General features: G+C 41.9%; 1 protein-coding gene across 8 annotated transcripts in view; it reads right to left on the reverse strand.

The window, feature by feature from the left end:
- The window catches only part of PTPRM (protein tyrosine phosphatase receptor type M), a 798,079-nt gene that overhangs the window by 477,317 nt on the left and 295,948 nt on the right, over nucleotides 1-24,814 (reverse strand). For all 8 annotated transcript variants that reach the window (XM_003995022.6, XM_003995023.6, XM_019814995.3 and 5 more), the window contains exon 3: nucleotides 18,805-19,076. In XM_003995022.6, coding sequence (XP_003995071.1) covers nucleotides 18,805-19,076 — 272 coding nt within the window. The remainder of the gene's footprint in view (nucleotides 1-18,804; nucleotides 19,077-24,814) is intronic.

The raw sequence follows: 24,814 nt of genomic DNA on the forward strand, positions 1-24,814 counted from the left end.
AATGGTAAAGAAATGTAGATGTAAGAAATGGGATGTAAAGAAATGTAGAATAAAGAGAATGGATATCTGTTCGATACCTCAACAAATAACCTCTCAGGAGACATGGTGTTGGATCCCCATTGTTTTTGGAGCCTTTGGGAAAAGCCATTTGCTCTAAGGTAGGAAACTGTCAGTTAAACCACTAACTAAGGCTCTTTCACTGGCTCATGAAAAGCCATCCTGGAGGGTGGCCTGCGAGGGGCTTGACATGAGGCTATCCTTCAGATGCCTTCCAAACAAGAGACGAAAGCAGTTTAACACCGCAGCCTCCCCTATCCTCCCTGCTTCAGTGAAGGGCAAAATTAGATTTCCATGCTGCCACTTTTCCTTGCTATGTGTGAGCAAAGAAAAGGGGTTTGCTTACCAACACAAACACTCACCACGGAAAATGTGTTGGTGGAAGCCATTTGTCAATTCCCCAGGACAAACGGGATGAAACACTGTACGTCTGTCCTCCCACCCAGAACCTGGGAGATCCTTTCTGTCTTCGATTTAAATAAAAAGCAAAGGTGGACCATCCTCATTCACTAAAACATACATAATAAAACTCTCCATAACGACAAAGAGTCAAAGCCAAACTGCAACGTATGTGACCTTAAAAAATCAGGAACAAAATAGTGAAATACTTGTTTATTTGGACATATTATCAGAGTAAAGTAAAAGCCCACTTTCCCAAAGCTAAAGGTATTCAAAGGACAGCAGGGGTCTCACTGGAGTGAATTATTGGGGGCTTTGTCATGCTAATTTAAGTCATTCTTACATGACTTCATCTGCTTTTCAACCAATAAACATGGCTTTCCTCACTTTTTGTTTTCCCTTTCACATTTAAAAGTACTAGTGTTCTTTTCAAATCTTTTCTAATCATAGCTCAAGTACTCATTCTATAAAACAAGATGTGGAAGAAAACTAAGGTTGAGGGGGAAAAATAGGAAAGTTATAAGGAAAAGGGCAAGATGAACAAGAAGCAACAGACCACAAAGAAGTTTGAGATGGGGACCCAGAACAAGTACCTATCCTTGATCATCAAATCATAAGTACAAGCTGAGAATGAAACAGCGATATAGTAAGTTTTGAACACACGTGAATTGCTACACTTCCCAAATGCAGCTCTAGGTCCCTACTAAAGTGACAGCCAAGTGTGCTCCCACTGATTTCTTGTAACACACTGTTCATCTTTAAGCAAAAAATGCAGAGGACAGGGACCTCCAATAAAGGCAGCAGAGTAGGAGGACCATAAGGTCACTTTGTCCCACAGATACAACTAGATAACACCCTCATCAGTATAAATATCCCAGAAAACAACAGAAGACTGGCAGAACAGACATTCCACAGCTACATATAAAGAAGAGGACATACAAGAGGTAGGAAGGATGGAGGGGGGTGTTGCTAAATACACCATCATCATGCTCTCTATGTGCAAGGTGCAATGTATCCACCCCTGTAAAACCCTCCATATCCACCTTGCTGGGGAGAAGTGGATTGTTAATGCCTGAGCCTGCTACCACCCCAGCTGCCAGCACCCTAGGGTTTTCCAAACTCTTCTCTCCTGAACTATCTGCTCCTCTTGCGGCCAGTTTACCTGAGTTTGTGCGGGAACAATGTGGGCGCACCCAACTAGGAGCTGTGCTTCCAGCTGTTCAATTTCCTGGGGATTCCTCCGGTGGGGTGGGAGGAGTTGGCCAGGGCGGCCACGAGGGCTCACGCATTCTTTCCTGAGTTAGGGGCTGTGACAGGTGGATAACAGTTTTTGGCAAGCCAGCCAAGAAGGGCATGCAGCTTCAGCACGTGATTGTCTTCACAGACTCCTGACCAGGCAGGTGCCTCGGCCCCTGCCGCTGCTTAGACTGCCTTGGAAGGGTAGAAAAGGTAAAGTCCCAGCAGCTGTTGGGGCCACTTGCAGGGAAAGGTCCCTATCCTACCCTTGCTGACCGGTATTCTGCTTCATGTGCGGTTTGAAAAGAGAAGTAAGTTTGGGAAGCACCGAGCTTCAGTATTCTGGGTAAGTTGCAGCAGTACTGATCAGTTTCCCATTTCTATTTGGGAGCAAAACTGTCTAACACTTGGTACCCAGTGGTGCAAAAACGTGGTTATAAGTCTAGGAGTCCCAACTTCATCTCACCAAGGAATTTGGCTCCCCTATGCAGGAATACGGAAGAGTACGCTGTTTGGTTCGGTTTCTTTCACTTCCCATTCCTTCCTTTCTTCTCTTTTGGGGGTGGGAAATGCTACTTCCATCCCCCCTGACAGTCCCTTGTGGTGCACTTTGGCGGCACGGTCCACATATGGCTATAAGCCGATGAGTAGGAAGATGATTTTCTTACTGCATCACTGCATGGCTCACGTACGTACATACTAGAATCAGAAAAAAGATCGGCCTTTGAGTGGGTCTGAAAATTACCATACTATCCTCCAATTAGAATTATTTTATCAAAGATCTGGGAAATGAAATGACATTCTTATATGTTCAGGCTTTTATGCTGGTAGGTAACAGAGATTCAGCACATAAAGCTCATGATGCAAAGAAAGACAGGTTAAAGTGTGTGAGGACAGCAGGTCAAATGAGGAAAAAGAGAATGAGGAACACACCTTGTTACAATCTTTGGACCCCTGCCCTGGAATTCTACCTACCCCAAATGTGCATGGAGCCCCCTCTGCCCTAGTTTCTCCTCCTCCTACTTATGCCCTCAAGGGGAAAGAATGGCCCTCCTTTTTAAGACCTGCTAAGACACCAAATGTGGTCAGGAGACCCCCCCAATATGGAACAGGACGTTTCCTTTGCAGCCTTATCCTGTAGGGATGAATCCCCAGAGACAGTCTGCCAGATATTATTGGACATACAGTCCTTTCTCTACTTCAGACCTTTTAAATTGGAAAAATTCAAACCATACTTGTAGAGAGGATCCTCAGAAAATGTCTGAAATCGTTTGCCACTATTTTTGTCATTGATAAGCCTCCTTAGGCAGATATGCAGACCCTTTTTTAAAAATTTATTTATTTTGAGAGAGAGAGAGAGTGAGTGAGCATGAGTTGGGAGGGGCAGAGAGAGAGGGAGACACAGAATCCCCAAGCAGGCTCCGCATTATCAGTGCAGAGCCCGACGCGGGGCTCGAACTCACGGCCGTGAGATCATGACCTGAGCTGACATCAAGACTTGGACGCTTAACTGACTGAGCCACCCAGGTACCCCAGATACGCAGACTCTTAAGTATTCTATAGACAATGAGCAACCCGCAGTGACTGATTAATAAAGCCCATGAGGAGGCTCAGCATCTGACTGATGAAAATCCAGGTATTACCCCCTTACCAGCAGGGGCAATCCTGGTGGCCAAACCTGGCTGGGACCCGAATGTTGCTGAAGGAATGGTTCTTCTGAACCACTGCTAAGATATATGTTTACGGAACTAAAGTGAAGGGTCCCAAAGCAAAAATGTCTTAATAAAGTCAAGGAAATTCAACAGAAATTAAATGCTGATCCATCTGAGTTTCTGGAGAGGATTTATCAAGCCTATCAAAAATATTCCCAGTGAGGATCCTGGGGCTTTTGAAAATTTGAAAATGGTTAATCTGACCTTTATGGGACGAAGTGCCCCTAATATAGGAAAGAAGCTGCAAAAGGTCGAGGGAGCGGTAGGGGTGAACTCTTCTTGGCTGGTGCACATTGCTTTTAAGGTGTTTAGCATTAGGGAGGAAAAGCATATGAAACAAGGAAGTCCATTTCTCACAGCCCATAGTCAATGGGAAAAAATGGAGAAAATGAACCATACTTTGAAAAGGACCATCACAAAGCTGTGTCAAGAAACTCACTTAACATGAGATAGGGTACTGCCGCTTGCCCTCTCCGCATGAGGGCACCTCAAAGTGGGCTTGGATTGAGCGCCTATGAAATTGGATACGGGAGACCATTCCTGGCCTCTTGAGTTTCGCCCCCTCTACCCAGAAGGGGGCCAAAGAAAAATTAAACAAAATTTAACGCTTGAACCAAATATTAACCATGATTCATTAGTTTACTTCCACTAGGACAGCCTTCTTGCTTCAAGAACCACTGCATCTGTCTCAACCTGAGGATAAGATCTTATTAAAGACTTGGAATGAACATGGACCTGACCAAGAATTAACTGAAAAATGGACTGGACCTTATGATGTCCTACTAGTCCCCCATTCCCCTTGAAATGGGACAAAGTGAAGCTATGGATACATCACACTAGAGTTAAATGGTGCCTGTACAATGATAAGAAGGGGGACCTGGGTGGCTCAGTCGGTTAAGCGTCCAGCTTCGGCTCAGGTCATGACATCACAGTTCATGAGTTCAAGCCCCGCATCAGGCTCTGGGCTGACAGCTCAGAGCCTGGAACCTGCTTCAGATTCTGTGTCTCCCTCTCTCTCTGCCCCTGCCCTGCTCAAGTTCATTTTCTTTCTTTCTCTCTCTCTCTCTCTCTCTCTCTCTCTCTCTCTCTCTCAAAAATAAATAAACATTAGGGAAAAAAAAGAAAAGGAGAAGACAGAAGAGATCACCAAGCTGTTCCACTGGGAAAGTCACCCTATTCAAGACTTAAAATATCTCTTTAGAGAAAAGAACCCATAACAACATGTTTCTTCTGTGCTCTGTATGAACCATGTCATCTTTCTCCCTAGGTTGGAAAAATAATGGACTAGTTGGGGTAACCCAGGCTTTGGCCTCAACTACATGTGCTGTCAATTGTTGGATGTGTCTAAAAGCCCAATCAGTATTGGACCATGGAGACCCGTTGGTCCCCCCTGTTTACAATACCTCAGGAGTCCATGAAGGCAACTGGTTTCCAATCGTTAAGGCCTGGACAATAATGTATAGGGTTAGAATAATTAGATTTTTCTCAAGATGATCAAAAGGTACCCCCATGTCTTACAGTCCCTCTAATTAATGTACTAAAGGAAGTAATTTTCAAAGGACAAAACCGGGAGTATACTTCCCAATTAGATACCACATGAAGGACCAACTCTCTATGTGTAAACAATGCTGTGTTTCTTTTCCAGCTATGGATGACATTCACAGCCAAGGTCGGCTGGGCAGAGGCTGGATGGGACAAGTTGCCCTTTGGGTGAGCCGATTCTCCCACTTTTTGTCATCGTGCTCTGGCTGGATTTGTTTTTATTTGAAAATTAAATGGAGTCCCCTGGGCCATGGACTGTGTTACAAATTCTTCTACCATTATACATTATCTTCTGGCCACCTTGGTGACTGCCTTCTCCTTTCATCCTGCTCAAGAAACTTAAGCATTGGGCCAGTTCCCCACAGGTATTTACCAGACTAGATCATGACCTCCCAGGCAAAATCCCTGATGGAGATGAGATACTTCCTTGGCTATACATTGTTGCCATGGTGGCAAGTGGGGGGAAGGTTGCTGTGCATCATCATGTGCTTTACGACTTGTCTCAGATTCTAACCACCGTGGCTAATGATCTTAAATCATCAGATTCCTGTACTAAAGTCATCCTGGATAACTGTATATCCTAGCTGAGCAAGGGGGAATTTATGTCATTGTTCATCCATCTTGCTGTGCCTGTATTAATGCTTCATCAGAGGTGGAAACAAGCATCAAGAAAATTAGACAGCAAGGTACATGGTTACAATAACCATGGGCCAGCACACCCTTTCCTTGGATGGAATAGGGGAAAGAATCAGAGATTGTTTTTCACGTTGATTTTCATGGATACCGACAGGTATAGAATCTGTCCTCAAAGAAATAACCAAAATGGGCTTGACCACTGTGCTCTCAAGTAGCAGGGTTCTATTTGGGATTCAGACTTCTTGTGATGTGTACCTGTGCTACATTCTTTCAATTCACACTCTTGAATGAGTCAGAAACAACACAGAAACAGGTACATTTCTTCCACTGAAACAAAAACAAAAACAAAAACACTTCATCTCCCTTATCCGGCAGGAAGTAGCCAGTTGGAGAATGGCGGTCATACTCCCATAAAAATGGAAGGAAATATTGACGGTGGAGATCTGTTAGCAAGCCCTCTTGCTTAACTTTACATCCCAACAGTTAAACCCAGAAACAGACCTCCTGACTCATGCTCTAACTGAATCCCACTGTTCTTATTTTTTAAATTTATATTATTTTTGATTCCAGTATAATTAACATACATTGTTATATTAGTTTCAGGTGTACATTATAGTGAGTGATTAAAAAATCTGATATATTACTCATGTTAAGTGTACCTCTTCATTCCCCTCACCTATTGCACCCATCCCTACACTGACTCCTCCTTTGGCAACTACCAGTTTGTTCTCTATAGTTAAGAGTCTGCTTTTTTAATTAAATGAATACCAATTCGACATATTAATGAAATCATATGGTATTTGTCTTTCTCTGACTTACTTTACTTTGCTTAGCGTTATACCCTCTTGATTCACCCATGTTGTTGCAAATGGCAAGATTTCATTCTTTTTGAAGGATAAGTAATATTCCAGTATGTATATGTGTATGTGTGTGTGTGTGTGTGTGTGTGTGTGTATACACATACACATACACATACACATATACATATACTTCCCACACTTAGCGCAGAGCCTAATGCAGGGCTCAAACCCACAAGTGAGATCATGACCTGGGCTGAAACCAAGAGTCAGATGCTTAACTGACTGAGTCACCCAAGTGCCCCTTCTGTTTATTTTTTAATTAGATTATTTGTTTTTTGTGTGTGTTGGGTTGTATAGTTTTTTTTTTTAAATAGGTTTTGGATATTAACCTCTTATTGGATATATATATATATATGCATGCCACATCTTCTTTATCCATTCATCAATGGATGGACACTTGGGTTGCTTCTGTATCTTGGCTATTGTAAATAATGCTGCAATAAACATAGAGGTGAATACATCTTTATGAATTAGTTTTTTGTTTGTTTCTTTTGTGTAAATACCTGGCAGTGGAATTACTGGATTGTATGGTCATTCTATTTTTAATTTTTTAAGGAAACTACATACTGTTCTCTACAGTGACTATATCATTCTATATTTCCACCAGCAGTGCATGAGGGTTCCTTTTTCTCCACATCGTCACCAACACTCGTTGTTTCTTGTGTTTTTGATCTTAGCCATTCTGACAGGTGGGTCTGATTTGCATTTCCCTGATGGATGGTGGTGATGTTGAGCATCTTTTCATGTCTGTTGGCTATCTGGATATCTTCTTTGGAGAAACGTCTCTTCATGTCTTATGCTCATTTTTTTTTAAAAGTTTATTTATTTTGAGAGAGAGAGAGAGAGAGAGAGAGAGAGGGAGGGAGGGAGGGAGGGAGGGAGGGAGGGAGTAGGGGAGGGGAAGGGCAGAGAGAGAATCCCAAGCAGACTCCACACCTAGCACAGAGCCTAATGCGGGGCTCAAACCCATGAGTGAGATCATGACCTGAGCTGAAACCAAGAGTCAGATGCTTAACTGACTGAGCCACCCAGATGCCCCTTGTTTATTTTTTAATTAGATTATTTGGGGTGTGTGTGTGTGTGTGTGTGTGTGTGTGTGTGTGTGTGAGAGAGAGAGAGAGAGAGAGAGAGAGAGAGAGAGAGAATTGCATAAGTTTTTAATATATTTCTGATATTAACCTCTTATTGGATATATCACTTGCAATTATCTTCTCCCAATTCAGTAGATTGTCTTTGGGTTTATTTTTGTTGTTGTTGTTCCTTTCCTTTGCTGTGCAAGATTTTATTTAGTTTATTTTTGCTTTTGTTTCCTTTGTCTTGGGAGACAGATCTAAAAAAATGTTTTTATGGCCAATGTAAGAGAAATCATTGTGCTCTCTTCTACGACTTTTATGGTTTTAGGTCTCACATTTAGGTCCTTAATCCATTTTGAATTTATTTTTGTGACTGGTGTAAGAAAGTGGTCCAGTTTCATTTTTTTGCATGTAGCTGTCAAGTTTTCCCAACACCATTTGTTGAAGAGACTTTTTTCCTATTGCATATTCTTGCCTCCTTTGTCAAAGATTAATTGACCATATAATCATGGGTTTTTTTTTTTTTTCTGGGCTTTCTATTCTTTTCTATTGACCTATGTGTCTATTTTTGTGCCAGTACCATACTGTTTTGATTACTACAGCTTTGTAGCATAACTTGAAATCTGGGATTATGATAACTCCAGCTTTGGTTTTCTGTTTCAAGATTGCTTTGGCTGTTTGGGGTCTTTTGTAGTTCCACACAAATTTTATGATTGTTTGTTCTAGTTCTGTGAAAAACACTGTTGCCATTTTGATAGGGACTGCATTAAATCTGTAGATTGCTGAGGGCAATATGGACATTTTAACAATATTAATTCTTCCAATCCAAGCGCACAGAATCCTAGTCTCACTTTTTATCTATTTTCTTTCTACTGTTCAGTTTGATTGCCTTCCATTCCAGCTCACTGATGTGTTCTTCTGCTTCCTCTAGTCTACCATTTATTCCTTCTAGCATATTTTTAATTTCAGTCATTGATTTCTTCATCTCTGATTGGTTCTTTTTTATATTTTCTATCCCCTTGTTGAGGGTCTTACTGAGTTTCACCACTCCTTTCTCAAAGAGAGAGTATCTTTAAGATCATTCCTTGAAATTTTCTCTATCAGGCATACCACATATCTCCATTTCATTTAGCTGTCTCGCAATTTTGTCCTGATCTTTCATTTGGGAGATGTTTCTCTGACTCCTCATTTTGTCCAACTCTGTGTCTGTTTTCAGAAAGTCAGCTATGTCTCCTGTTCTTGAAAATGGTGGCTTTATAAAAAAGAAGCCCTGTAGTGCTCTTCAGTGCAATATCCCCTGTTCACCAGAACTTGGCACATTAGGAACGTCTCCTATTTGTGTTGCGTGTGCCCTACTGTTGCGACTGAGCTGCGTTTGTTTTCAGTCCAGTCATCTGCAATGGCTTTCTTTGCCTGCTGTGGGCAGGGTTTGGTGTCTGCTTTGTTAAGGGGCCAGTCTGGGGCCTCCTCGGACTTGAGTCGGGTCAGATCAGACGTTTGCCAGAGCTACAGTTGTACCAAATGCCAAGGTGTTCTCCCCTGCACTGTCCCCTGAAAGGATTTCATTGGTGGGCAGGACCTGCAGTCAAACCACGTCTGCCCTTGGCCCACTGCTGGGGCCACGGCTGAATTGGTGTGTGTCTGGTTATCTTCCCCTCTCCCCAGGTCAGGAATCACTTTGGAGTAGCATGAGCCCCTGCCAGGGCTACCTGCACAATGCCATGCTTATGGCATTGCTTAGGATGGACTCCTGCCAAGGGCAGGTTAGAGGGAGAATGCAAGAGTCCACAGGAGAACGCAAGGGTGGGGCACACGGTGCTAGCAAGGTTTGTGCAAGGGTGCTTTTGGGAGACCAGAGCCAATTTGGAGAACTCTGTTTTTGATGTGCTCTTCTCCACAGTTAGCTATGGAGAGCCTGTTCTGCCAGTTGTCAAGTCATTTTCTGGGTTATTTACACTAATTTAGGTTTTATTTAGCTGTACCCATACGCCATGGTGAGCTTAGAATCCTCCTACTCCACCATCTTCCCCAGAATCGACTTCTTTTGGTCTACCCTACTCTTCTTATTTCTTATCAAACTTTTTTGAGGCACTGACGAAAACATTTTGCAATGACTGGAATATTCCAACTGCCACACCAGAAAAACCTTGATAGTAGCAGAATGCTAGAAAACCACATCCCACCTGTCCCCTTCCTTGGCCACGATCACACACTGAACACATACCGACCCCCACCCGTGATCACATGCTCTTTCCCTGCTCTCTTGCATGGAGCCCCAGATTTCCTCCCTGTAAAACTCTAGGTGTCCGTCTTGTGAGCAGATAGGTGCGTTGTTAAGGTTTGAGCCTGCCACTTCCCCAGGACGCAAGCCCCTGAACTAAATTTCTCCCTTTCTCTTTTCCAAGTCTTTGTCTCTTGAGTTACTGGCTTCTCTCGTAAGGAGTTTATCCAAGTTTGTCGGGCAACAGCACTGGCAAACCCAGCCAGGGACTATGCTCTCAATTTGTCCAGCCCCTTCGGGGTTTCCTGGGATAGAGCAGCTGGCCACAGCAGTGCTCCAGCGCTCACCCATTCATTTCCTGAGTTAGTGTCTGTGACAGATCGATGAGTAACATGTGCAATAAACGTAGACAGAGCCGATGCTACTCAGAGTCGCTTTCTGCGACTTTCTAGCAAAATAAGTGGGCTGAAGGCAAACACAGCAAATAATCCAAGGCAGCTGGGTAGGAAACAGAGGTTGGAGTTCAGTGTGAAAAAGATGAAATGATCCAGTCATTCCTACTCCCTCAGCTCCTCATTTACCACGAAAGATGTCTGACTGGTAAAGGGCCAATCTTGGATTAGCCTCTCCCAAAGTGCAAGATACTTTGTGTCCTCACTGCACAGAGAATTTAGAGCTGGTCTTAGATGGAATCCATGCATCATCTTCTCCCGGGACCCTTCAGTATATCTCAGAATTTGTTTTAACTGGGAGGCTCTAGACAAACAGTAGGACTCTCATCATTCTGACTTGGTCCCCACATTACCTCTTGTCACCACCCACCTGCCCCCACCCCTTTATTGAGAGGCATGGGGAAGGGGACTTCAAAGCCATCTATGCTTTTTTTTTTCTCTTCAAAGCAACCATTTGTCTTAAAGATCACTGCTTTTGTTGCCTCTGACTGGATTCATTATCACTGTATTCTAAAAGTAGGGAGAAGGTGGTGAGTAGGTGATTCCCCAGGCATCTCTGGGTGCAGGCAGGGGTTAGGAACCCCGAGAAATCAATACATAGCCTCCAGAAATTTGAAGGGTGGGAAAGAGAAGACAGAAGAGAAAGATACAGAATCAAAGGGAAATCCTTCCCCACCCCCTTCTCTCTCTCTCTCTCTCTCTCTCTCTCTCTCTCTCTCTCTCTGTTTTTTTCATTAGCACAATAAAGCAAGAGGGTGCTTGTGAGAGGAAAATACTATTCTTAACATGGCAGGAAGTCAATGTCTAAATCAAAGGAAGTGGTCCTAGCTGGCAGTCCTTACCTGCTGCCACCCACCCAACACAGGAGCACGTTGCAAGTAGCAGCAATGAGGACAAACAGTAATTAAGAAATTAAATATGTGTTAATCACCAAATACTTGACAATTCATGTTTTCATGAACAGCAATTAACCTACAATTAGCTGTATTCCATGCAGCTTACCATTGTGATCTGTACCTGTAGAATACTACTCTCCTTTAAATAGGAAAAGGCACATGTGATGAGCGCTATGGTGAGGATACTTTGCTAGGAAACATTTTGAAACTCTATAAACACCTAGTAAAGATAATGTTAGGGGAAAGACTAGGAAAGCAAGGGATGCCCACGGAAATTTACTGTTTAGCAAAAGGAAAAAGGGCAGCTGTGTCTAGTTTTAGCGAAAACCTCCCCAAAACTCAGACTCTGACCAAGCTGAGAAATGACTAGTACGGAGTGGCCAAAGCCCAGTGAGAAATGGGCATTCTTGACAACAAGGAGAGTAAAGGATGGGACAGAGGGAAGGAGCCCAGTGGAGCAGTCCCCAAGATGGTCATCTGGAGCATGGGACAGATTCCAGAGCAGGCTGATGCCAGTAACACTCAGGAAGCCTCACCTTGCATTTTTGTATGACAGCAAGTTCTGGAATGTTCTGGGGGAAAGAAACCTGGTTCATTTTATTTCACCTAGTTTCATGGAAGGATTTGTTCCTGTAACCCTTCTTTGAGTACCTTCTGCCATTCCACTTAACACATGTAAGGAGTGACTTAGCAGGGAGAAAGCACTCAAATATTAGCTGTTTCCGTTTTTCTGTCTACCACAATTCTTAATCTCAACAAACTACCACCATTTATGGAAAGGCTAGCACATCCTCAATGTGCTCTTCCATTCATCTTCACTCTCTGCACAGTCTTTATATTGAGTCTCATCATTAGTGAGGTTCTAAAAGTTTAAGTCACTTGCCCAAACTTACAAGTAAACAGGGCTGGTATTCAAATGCAGTTCTGTTTGACCCAAAGCATACGTTCTTTTACTACACTCTATGATGCTGCCCATTCCTAAGCACTATGAAATTCCTTTAAAAGTTAATTCATCGATCTTAACTCATTATATCAAAACTACTTAATACAGTGGGAAAAAAGCAACTTTTAGAAATAAAGTGCTGTAGGAATATAAAATATTTTAATATGCTAACATTTCAAGTATATGTTCACTTTATACCAACGTTTTAGATCTCTGTAACGTATTCCTGCAGCCTAAATTCTCTAACATAGAAATGATGTCTGGGGAAAGCTGAGTCCCTGTGCACTGAGAGAGGGTCTCTCAGGGGGTACCCCTTTCTTCAGAAAAGATAGGGTACTATCTTGTCCTCAGCTTTTGGGCCCAGAAATGGCCTATCTGTACCCTAAGAATGCATCATTTGGATACTGACTCTTACAAACCATGTACATAAGCAAACTGTCAGACACATGCATGTACACGACACCAGAAAAATATTTCTCATACTTTGCGATTAAAAACGTAATACAGTTGACCCCTGAACAACACAGGTATGACCTGTGTGAGTCTGCTTACACCTGCATTTTTTTCAAGAACTATGAAACAGCACTACAAACCTACTTCCTTTCTAAAGTGAAATCCTGCACTCTGAAAACTAGAAGACACCGATGAAAAAAACTGAAGATGCCCCAAACAAATGGAAAGATATCCCATGCTCATGGATTGTTGGAATTAATATTGTTAAAATGTCCTTATTACCCAAAGCAGTCTACAGATCAATGCAGTCCTTATCAAAGGACTTATGCAGTCCTTATCAAAGTACCAGCAGCATTTTTCACAAAACTAATACAAATAATACTAAAATTCATATGGGACCACAAAAGACCCCATAAAGCAATCTTGAGAAAGATCAAAGCTGGAGGTACCACAATCCCAGATTTCAAGCTGTATTACAAAGCTATAGTAACGAAAACAGTATGGTACTGGCACAAAAACAGAGACAGAGATCAATGGAATGGGATAGAAAGTCCAGAAATAAACCATGCCTATGTGGTCAATTAATCTACAGCAAAGTAGGGAAGAATATATAATGGTGAAAGTCTTTTTTTTTTTCAACGTTTTTTATTTATTTTTGGGACAGAGACAGAGCATGAACGGGGGAGGGGCAGAGAGAGAGGGAGACACAGAATCGGAAACAGGCTCCAGGCTCCGAGCCTTCAGCCCAGAGCCCGACGCGGGGCTCGAACTCACGGACCGCGAGATCGTGACCTGGCTGAAGTCGGACGCTTAACCGACTGCGCCACCCAGGCGCCCCTATGGTGAAAGTCTTTTTAACGAATGGTGCCAGGAAAGCTGGAAAGCTACATGCAAAAATAAACAAGTAAAACTGGTCCCCTTTCTAATACCATATACCAAAAAACCCCTCAAAATGGATTAAAGACCTAAATGTGAGACCTGAAATCTTTATTATTTTCTTAATAACATTTTCTCTAGCTTATTGTATTGTAAGAATCGAGCTTATATTACATATAACATGCAAAATACGTGCCAATCAACTGTTTACATTATTGGTAAGGCTTCTGATCAAGAATTGGTTATTAGAGAAGTTTTGAAGGAGTCAAAAGTTATACATGAATTTTCCAGTGCATGGGAGGTTGGCGTCCCTAACCTCCATGTCATTCAAGGGTCAACTATAGTCACACAGAGCATACATCCTCAGACCAGCACAGAACTTCTTATAGATAAATATATCTGGGAAATTAGTCCAAAAGCAGATGAGCTGATGCATGATTCCCATTTTTAAGAGCATCAGGGTATGACAGCCATCTCCTCAATGAATGTGTGCTGTCCAGTGGACTGGGGACCATAATGTGCCAGGAAGCTCCTCCTCTGGGCAATGCTGCCAGCACGGACAGCTTCTTCCTCTAGTTTTTTTCTGATCGTCTCCAGTTAAGCTGACACCTTGGGCCACCAGGGGTGGAAAAAGGATTTGGTAGGTGTTTTCCTTCTTATTCACCTTTGTTACACAGTTTGTCTTTCTCGTCTCAACTGGGAAACATCATTCAGGTCTCACAGGGTGATTGTAAGGCCTAATGCTCTGTGTTTGGGAAGTTTCCTGCTGATATCTCTCTTGGATCACCTACAGAGTACCACTTACCTGATAGCTTGTGTTGCTATCACAGTAATGATTCCAGTGTGTTTACTGCCCAGCAGATAAAGGAGAAATACGAAGGAAGTACTACTTTCACTATGCCTTTAAAACTTTAAAAACTAATGCTTGGTTGGAGTGCTTAGAAATTAAATCAACAAGTGTACTTTCAGTGGCTCTAAACCCTTTACAGATGTTGATCAGCTGATTCTTAAAAAGTTAGCAATGCCGTATTAAAGAACCTTTACAGGGTCACCTGGGTGGCTCAGTTGGTTGAGCATCTGACTTCAGCTCAGGTCATGATCTCCTGGTTCATGAGTTGGAGCTCCGCATCAGGCTCTGTGTTGACAGCTCAGAGACTGGAGCCTGCTTTGGATTCTGTGTCTCCCTCTCTCTCTGCCCCTCCCCCACTAGTTCTCTGTGTCTCTCTCTCTGTCTCTGTCTCTCAAAAATAAACATTAAAAAAAATCTTTACAAATCCACTTGTAAATGTATTTTATTTTTATTTTTTTTAATTTTAGAGAGCAAGCAGGGGAGAGGGGCAGATGGAGAGGAAGAGAAAATCTTAAGCAAGCTCCATGCTCAGTGCAGAGCCTGATGCAGGGCTTGATCCCATGGCTCTGAGATCATGACCTAAGTCAAAATCAAGAGTCAGATGCTCAACTGATGGAGCCACCTGGGCGCCACTACCAGTCCACTTTTAAATCCAAAGCAGAAAGCTATTCCTGATTAATCAACCAGTGAACCAAAGAGCTAGAGTGAGAATTAGGTTCTGATTGGATTTGGTACGTTAGGTACTGCTCAGTAATGTAAGAGAGGTGACAGTGGAAAGTAGATAGACTTGGGGGGTGGGGTCGGAGGTTCACAACTGGGGAGGTGACGTATTTTACTTAAAAGAACTCAAGAAAGGAAGAATCCATTGAAAATCACAATGGCCTGATATATAGGACCACCTCACTTTCACTATAGTTCCATAATCCTTTTTTAAGGGCTGATCTTCCAAGACCATTAAACTCAATAATTCCTTTAATTCCAACTGTCTGCACCAAGGCTGTTATGGACTGAATGTTGTGTCTACCCCCTGCCCCACCATTTCATCTGTTGAAGCCCTGATCCCAACATGATGGCATTTGGACATGGAGCTTTAGAGAGGTAATTAGGTTCAGATGAGGTCATGAAGGTGGAGCCCCAATAATTAGTGTCCTAATAAGAATAAGGGAGACAAGAGCTCTTTCTCTCCAGATGCACACACAGAGGAAAGGCCACTGAGCACACCATGAGAAGACAAGAAGGCACCATCTATAAGGCAGGAAAAGGGCCCTCACCAGGAACTGAATCCATGAGAATCCTACAGGACTTCCAGGCCCCGCAACTCTGAGAAAAGAATGTCTATCATTGGCGGCACCAGTCTATATTTGTCATAGCTGCCCAAGCTTAGATAAAGACAAAATAAAACTTTAATATATGCATTGCAGCCCATGTCCAAACTATAGCAATGCATTGGATTCTGGAGGCTGTCAGGGGCCCAAGAGAGTTCACTCCTAGAGATTCTGGGTGGCAGTGCTGACATGAAAGAGAAGAAGACCAGAGCACAGATGAGCAGAATACCTTCTGGTCTTGCCTGGAAGATTGTCCTCTGGCCCCAGTCCAGCAGATGCCTGGAGACTAAGTCAGAAACTAGTGCAGGTTCCAGGGAGGCAGTGGGAACATCACAGACCTATACTTATCTACTTTGGGAAGGTCTCCTACAAAAGAAATTTCTAACAACATGTAGCCTCCTAGCCTAGTCCATTATATAAAAAGTCTTTTGAAGCCTAGCTTAGCCAAACCCACTTCCCCTGCTTCCATTTTATGTATTTATTTTTTAATAATTTTTTAAATGTTTATGTATTCATCTTTGAGAGAGAAAGAGAGAGCACAAGTAGGGGAGGGGCAGAGAAAGAGGGAGACAGAATCTGAAGCAAGCTCTAGACCCTACGCGGTCAGGGCAGACACGGGGCTTGAATTCATGAACTATGAGATTATGACCTGAGCCAAACTTGGATGCTTAACGGACTGAGCCCCCCCCACTCTGTTTCGATTTTAATACTATGCAAGAAGAAACTTTGTCCCAGAGGCCATATTTTGTTAATTATATGACTGAGTGCTCATATATTTATAAACAAAATTTTATTTGTTAAATAGGATATTTTCCCTATGGAAGAAAAACTATATTTTATTCTTTGGGGTTTTATAAATAAAGGCAGTAAAATATACATTGAAGAAAATTTAGAATATGACAGATAGTAGAAAGAAAAAAAGTTCAAATCACCTGTTACCCTACTAGCCAAGGAGATACCACTTTTTAATATATTTATTTCAGCATATACTTTAGTCTTTATTTTATATATGTATAATTATATATATATGTATTTAAACATATATATAAGTATTATATAGAATATATAAATAAGTATATAACATATAAACATATATATATTTTATTATATATTTTTAAAATTAAAAAATATATAGGGGCGCCTGGGTGGCGCAGTCGGTTAAGCGTCCGACTTCAGCCAGGTCATGATCTCGCGGTCGGTGAGTTCGAGCCCCGCGTCAGGCTCTGGGCTGATGGCTCGGAGCCTGGAGCCTGTTTCTGATTCTGTGTCTCCCTCTCTCTCTGCCCCTCCCCTGTTCATGCTCTGTCTCTCTCTGTCCCAAAAATAAATAAACGTTGAAAAAAAAATTTTTTTTAATTAAAAAATATATAATATATAAAATTTAAACTGTGAAATTTACTGTTTTATACCACTTTTCCCACTTAACAACATAGGCTTAAATAGGTCACTATATGGTTTTCCATAACATTATTCTTAATTGTTGCAAAATGCATTTTAGTACTGAGGCAACATAAATTAACTAACCATCTAATGTTGGAAATAATACTGTTTCTGAGTTTTCATTATTATAAATAAACTGCCATGAGTATTCTTGTAATTAATAATTTGCAACCATTCTCTGTTATTTCCTTCGGATGAATTCCTAACAGTAGATTGCCAAATTTAGATCTTTCTAAATTGTGTTTTAATTTTTTTTTAATGTTCATTTTTGAGAGCAAGAAAGAGAGAGAGAGACAGAGTGCAAATGGGGGAGGGGCAGAGAGAGAGGGAGACATAGAATCTGAAGCAGATTCCAGGCTCTGAACTGTCAGCGCAGAGCCCAACACGGGGCTCGAACTCACGAACCATGAGATCATGACCTGAGCCAAAGTCAGATGCTTAACTGATTGAGCTACCCAGGTGCCCCAGATCTATCTAAATTTTTAACTTTTATAATGTATTGCTTAAGTGTCCTTTTAAAAGATTTTTAACAATTTACCTGTGTACTATTTAACAATTTACATGCATACTACTCAAAACACATTTATTTATCATTCATTAAATTCTAGAAATTATTGTAGGTAAAGGGTACAGAGACACATTAGGCACAACATTGAAAGCCATTCGGAAGACAAGCAGACCTGGAGAGGACTCAGTTTTCCCTTCCCTGAGTCTAGCCAAGCACCTCAATTAAATATGAGAGAGGACCTTGGATACATGTTCCAGCTGGCTCTTGAGCAAGCCAAAGGAATTAAGAAAGAGAAAAGCAAAATATCTCAATCCTCTTAATGAATCTTCTTAGCGTGAAATTGAGTGTTCTCAATATCAAGTTATTTTTTAAAAATTTGTTAATGTTTATTCACTTTTGAGAGACAGAGTGCAAGCAGGGGAGGGGCAGAGAGAGAGGGAGACACAGAATCTGAAGCAGGCTCTAGGCTCGCGGAGCTCAAACCCAAGAACTGCAAGATCATGACCTGAGCCCAATTCGGATGCTCAACTGATTGAGCTGCCCAGGAACCCCAAGTTATTTTTTGAAGGTGCTATGGACAAAAGGGGAAAAAAAAAAAAAGGAGCACCAATGTCCTTGTCACTAATTTCCCACCTTTAATCCTGAGTCAGGATGCTCTTGTGACACAAGTCACTCTCTGACAGCAGGGACATGACATCAGGTCCACTTTGGTACCACTTTTTAACTGTCTCTGCCTCCACCATGTACTTACTTTAACTGAGAATTCCAAGTGGGTCATGTGGGTCTTAACAGAACATCCCAAATAACAGGACAGCAGCTGCTCCATGACAGGACTGAGCCTACACACGTTATCTTCTTCCCGTTGCTTACAGGGATGGGAACAGGAAGCTGCCCCCTGCTAGCTGGCCCATGAGGCTCACTTCTCAATGACTCGTTTGCTCCTGACAGTAACTCATGAGCAATAGGGCTTCCTCTTCTAGAATCAAGTGCTACGTCTCCATGGGTCAGATATGGCTAACTTAATATAGTGCTTGCAGATAGTGCTTCCTGCCCTGCTGCAGGCCACTAAAAACCACTTTTTTGCCTTGATTTTGCTTTTAATTTCTTAAAATATCTGCATAAACAAGTTGAAAGGTGTTTTTTTACTCATTTCTCAAGGTCATGTACAAAGACTGAATACACTCCCTTATCAAATAGCACAAGCTTTCCTAACATTGGTATAAAAAATACCTACACTTCTTATACATTCTTTGTTTATACGAATATAAAAAAAAAAACTATTTCAGAAGATGCATCAAAACAGGAAATGCAAACAAAGAGCATACCTGATAAAAATTCGGCCAGAAAGTACTAATGGCCAGTTCTGCCCTGTTCCATGTGCGGGTAGGGTCTCCAGATATATTCCAGATAGGATTCCCCAAAGCTCCGTTGTTGACCTTCACGTAGACATTGAGTAACCCAGGAGCAGCATTACTCTTGCTGGATACAAAATAGTGAAAATCAATACAGTGGGTGTCATTTTCTTTGAGTTGAGGTAAGAGAAGGTGGGCCCTCTGCCCCTCAGGTCTCCCAGATGTGTTCACCAACATGAAAGAACCTGCAAAAAGAAAATCAAAGGAGAGTTACAACCTGAAATACTACTTTCTGGCCATTTCTCCAAGCCACTGTCATTTACATGGGTTGACACTGCGATGCCATGTGTCTTACTTACGCTTTGAGAGTCCCATCCCTTTCATATCTTTTCACCCTAAAGCAGTCTCAAGATCCGTGAATGGCGGTGGGTGGGGCACCTGGGTGGCTCAGTAGGTTAAGCAGCAGACTTCAGCTCAGGTCATGATCACATAATTTGTGAGTTCAAGCCCCACATCAGGCTTCATGCTAACAGCTCCGAGCCTGGAGCCTGCTTCAGATTCTGTGTCTCCCTCCCTCTCAGCCCCTCCCCTGCTCGCGCTCTGTCTCTCCCTGTCTCTCCCTCTCAAAAATAAATAAACATTTAAAACAAACAACAACAAAAAAATGATGAGTGAATGGGAAGTTTCCTTGAAGTTACTGCAGTTAGCCTTCTAAGTAACAAAACTAGGCATTAATTTGCTGACCTGCACTGATCATCTGGTAGTCACTAGCCACAGATGGCTATTTACATTAAAATTAACTTAAATTCCATAATATTAAAAGCTTAGATCCATTGAAAAAAAATTTAAAAAAAAAAAAAATGGGGGGCGCCTGGGTGGCGCAGTCGGTTGAGCGTCCGACTTCAGCCAGGTCACGATCTCGCGGTCCGTGAGTTCGAGCCCCACGTCGGGCTCTGGACTGATGGCTCAGAGCCTGGGGCCTGTTTCAGATTCTGTGTCTCCCTCTCTCTCTGCCCCTCCCCCGTTCATGCTCTGTCTCTCTCTGTCCCAAAAGTGGATAAACATTGAAAAAAAATTTAAAAAAAAAAAAAAGCTTAGATCCTTGGCCACACTAGCCACGTCTCAAGTGCTGAATAGGCACATCTGGCTGGTTGCTACCACGTTGGGAAGCACAGATACTGAGCTTTTCCACCATCTCAGAAGGTGCTATGGGACAACGCTATTCTAGAATGGTGCCACCATTTGGTGATTGCAGCCACTTTAATATTCTCGTGCAACCTACAGAAGCAGATTGGTCCGATATGCGGAATCTTAGAAAACTTTACTGGCCCTGTGACACTCCTTGCCATCAATGTAACTCTCTTCCAGTTCAGCACCACCACCCCTGCCCCGTTGCTATAACAGCTGACTCCTTGATGGGGGCGGTGTTTTCATGACCGGTATGACTGAGCATACGGATGTAATCATCATTGCAATCGGAGGATGGTCATTCTCAGACATCTCCATGAGCAATTCGTACCTTTATAAATACAGCACTAGCCTGCCCATGACTGCTGAAGAGTTTCCACATGGATTCAAGCTATTCAGATACCCTGGCATCAACTGTGTCACATGGCCCGCCCCATGTCTAAGGTCAACAGAAATGGCAATTAAAATAATTATATGAATATTATATAGTACATAAAGAAAAATAAAAGCAAAATGTTCTAGGATAAAAGGGAAAACATGGCATTATAAAGCCTTTTAGGCAGGGAGGAAAACTGTATTGAAACTCTGAGGGGAAAGAACACCTAAATCTGGAGCATAAGGATGAAAAAAGAAATACTAGTCACATGTGACTGGACTCATGATTTCTACTGAGTAAGAAGACTATTCCCACCCTCCCCCCCCCCCCCCCCCCCGTTGAGTATACCTTTTAAGAACTTCCCTCACTGTGAATCATAATTTTCAAGAAGATGTGTGTTTGTATGTTTGTGTGGGTTTACTTTAATATATACCCAGCAGATATCTATAAACATACATCCACTACTAGAGAAAGTGTGAAATTTTTATCTTGTCTACAAGCTGTGATTTCCTAAACAGCAAATGGAGAAGACCACCTTTCCAAGAGAATTATTTTAAGGACTGAATAAAAAACATACATGTAGATATATCCTTTATAAATTAATAGGCTAGTTAAGGGATCAATATTGGACAATGGTTGCTGATGGCTGTTACCCTAACCTCGCCACCCCATAAAGGGAGTTAGGTAGGGTTAATGGTATTAATGATAAACAGAAACTGAGTGACAGAGAGATTAGGAAGTAGTTTTATCCAGGTTTCAGGATGAGTTAGTGGCCAAACCAAAACTTTGAGCCTCTGAGTTTCCAACCCATTATTCACCCTGTTACACTCCAATAAGCCCATGTTTCTTCATGTGCCGTTTGAGCATATATGAAGAAAACAAACCCCTTCACGACAGTGAAGGAAAATTATAGTCGCTCTTTGAAAACAGAGCAATTTTTCAGGAGATGAATGTTACGCACCTGGAAATATGAAAGCCAGGCCACAAGGGAAGGGTTATCTATGGAACATACATTCCAGTATTAAGGAAGAGCTGCAAATGTGATTTAAGAATGAGTTGGGGGTGCAGAAAAGGAACAAGTGGCAAGAGAATATCATTGAAATGATCTGGGTTAGCTATATTCTACAAAATGTACAAAAAAAAAATCTTCAAAATACGCAGGGCTGACCAACCCCATCACAAATCTAAAGCTGGCTGTTGGGGTTTATAACATAAGTTAAAAATCTGGGGCACCTGGGTGGCGCAGTCGGTTAAGCGTCCGACTTCAGCCAGGTCACGATCTCGCGGTCCGTGAGTTCGAGCCCCGCGTCGGGCTCTGGGCTGATGGCTCAGAGCCTGGAGCCTGTTTCCGATTCTGTGTCTCCCTCTCTCTCTCTGCCCCTCCCCTGTTCATGCTCTGTCTCTCTCTGTCCCAAAAATAAATAAACGTTGAAAAAAAAAATTTAAAAAAAAAATCGTACTTTTCTCCTCTAATAAATAGAAGCAGATTGATTCCATATTTTATCACGCCGGGCTCTGTTGCCTGCAACACAGTTGCTATGTATATTTCTACTGACAGGGCTGACCGTGACCTGGCCTTAAGGCCAATGCTGAATCACTCAAACCTTTAGTACTGCCACACGGCCAAGAAAATTGTTGCTTGCAGAGTTACCATCAGTGAAATTTGGGTGGCCATGGGTGGTAAACATGGCAACAGGCAAAGAATGGCAAAAGTGTGTGTGCCTCCGTATCCTGCAACATCTAGCTTGTGTGCCTGGATGAAGCTGAAACAGAGAAGTCTCTTTTTTACACGTTGGTATAAACTGGTTAATTTTCTACCATTAGCGTTCAGGGACTCACCTGGAATCCCCCAAATACTATCTTCCTCGCTGTGCAGCCCAGCTCCCATCATACTCCATTCCAGCACAAAATGTGCCATCAGCTTTTGGAGCTGTCTAATGTATATAGAACTTTTTAACTTGAGGTCGAGGTGAAATTCAGGTGTTTTAAGTTACAAATACTCAAATGATCCTAACTTTTATATCCCTTTCTTCTTTTTAATCTTTCTGAGCCAGAAAATAGTGTGTTTTGTTACACAGTGTGCTTCTGTAGTGCAGATGAGCTCAAACAGGATTAGCAAATAGAGGAATGACATCCATGTAACACAGAAGTCCTTTGGATTCCTGTGTGACTTTCTGCAGGATATTAAGGTTTTAGAGGGATCTAAATAAAGGCCTCCATGATGACCTTTAAACAGAGCTACAACCCCACACAAGTGCCTTCACTCAGGGGAAGAAATGGCAAGAAGTTCAGTGGTTTCAAGAGCCATTCTCCACTCTGTGAAGCTTTTGATAAATCTGCAAAGAGCAAAAGAAGAAACTGTGAAGCTTCTGCTCCCATCTTGAGTTTGAAAAGGAAATAACACTGACTGATGAAGAAGACAATCGGACCACAAAAAGAAATAAGAGGCATCCAAATCAGCAAAGAAGAAGTCAACTTTCACTCTTCACAGATGACATGACACTCTATGCGGGAAACCCGGAAGACTCCACCAAAAAACTGCTAGAACTGATACATAAATACACCGAAATCGCAGGACATAAAATCAACGTACAGAAATCGGTTGCATTTCTATACACCAATAATGAAACAGCATAAAGCGAAATCAATCCCATTTACAACTGCACCAAAAACCATCAGATTCCTAGGAATAAACCTAATCAAAGAGGTAAGATTAGAAATCTTATGCAAGAAATTAAAGAAGACACAAAGAAATGGAGAAACATTCCATGCTCACGGATGGAAAGAACAAATATTGTTAAAATGTCTATACCACCCAAAGCAAATTACACATTCTATGCAATCCCTATCAAAATAACACCAGCATTCTTCACAGAGCTAGAACAAACAATCCTGAAATTTGTGTGGACCCACAAAAGACCCCAAACAGCCAAAGTGAAGTTGGAAAAGAAAACCAAAGCTGGAGGCACCACAGTTCCAGACTTCAAGCTGTACTACAAAGCTGTAATCATCAAGCAGTATAGTACTGGCACAAGAACAGACACACAGACCAATGGAACAGAATACAGAACCCCAAAATGGACCCACAAATGTAGGGCAAACTAATCTTCGACAAAGCAGGAAAGAGTATCCAATGGAAAAAAAGTCTCTTCAGCAAATGTCACTGGGAAAACTGGACAGCAACATGCAGAAGAGTGAAACTGGACCACTTTCTTACACCATATACAAAAATAAACTCAAAATGGATGAAACACCTAAATATGACACCCAAAACCATCAAAATCCCAGAGGAGAACACAGGCAGCAACCTCTTTAACCTTGGCCACAGCAACTTCTTACTAGACAGGTCTCCAGAGGCAAGGGAAACAAAAGCAAAAATGAACTAATGGAACCTCATCAAGATAAAAAGCTTCTTCTGCACAGGAAAGGAAACAATCAGCAAAACTAAAAGGCAACCAACAGAATGGGAGAAGATATTTGCAAATGATGTATCAGATAAAGGGTCAGCATCCAAAATCTATAAAGAACTTATCAAACTCAATACCCATAAAACATAATCCACTGAAGAAATGGGTAAAAGACATGAATAGATACTTTTCCAAAGAAGACATACGGATGGCTAACAGACACATGAAAGGATGCTCGACATCACTCATCATCAGGGAAATACAAATCAAAACCACAGTAAGATACTATCTCATACCTGTCAGAATGGCTAAAATCAACAACTCAGGAAACAACAGATGCCAGAGAGGATGCAGAGAAAGGGGAACACTTTTGCACTGTTGGTGGGAATGCAAACTGGTGCAGCCACTCTGGAAAACAGTATGGAAGTTTCTCAAAAAATTAAAAATAGAGCTACCCTACGACCCAGCAATTGCACTACTAGGTATCTATCCAAAGAACACAAAATTGTTGATGCAAAGGGACACATGTACCCCGATGTTTATAGCAGCGTAATCAACAATAGCTCAATTATGGAAAGAGCCCAAATGTCCACAGACTGATGAGGAGATAAAAAAGATGTGGTGTAATTGTACAATAGAATATTACTCGGTGATCAAAAAGAATGAAGTAGAGAAGATAACATTTTAGCAACACAAGCATTTCCTGACAGTGCTGCCCTATTGTCTTCTGAATTTACTGAAGAAAGTACCAACACTCAGGTTTAGCACAATCTGGAAAACCCAGAATCCTAGGGGTAAATTCACACTTGTACATACAGAAAATGGCAGGCGGGAGGGATGAGATGCCTTTTAAGTGTTGGAATTTATCACCTATCATATCTGAAAGTCAAGTCAACTCGCCCACGTTTAAAGGATCCAGAGCATTTATATTCAATTTTAGGCTATTAAGCCTGTTTCGAAAAATATCCCTCTATGGCTGAATGTTTAATTTTCACCTCCTGCTTCAATGTTT

The sequence above is a fragment of the Felis catus genome, chromosome D3 (assembly GCF_018350175.1).
Source record: "Felis catus isolate Fca126 chromosome D3, F.catus_Fca126_mat1.0, whole genome shotgun sequence".
Classification (NCBI taxonomy): domain Eukaryota; kingdom Metazoa; phylum Chordata; class Mammalia; order Carnivora; family Felidae; genus Felis; species Felis catus.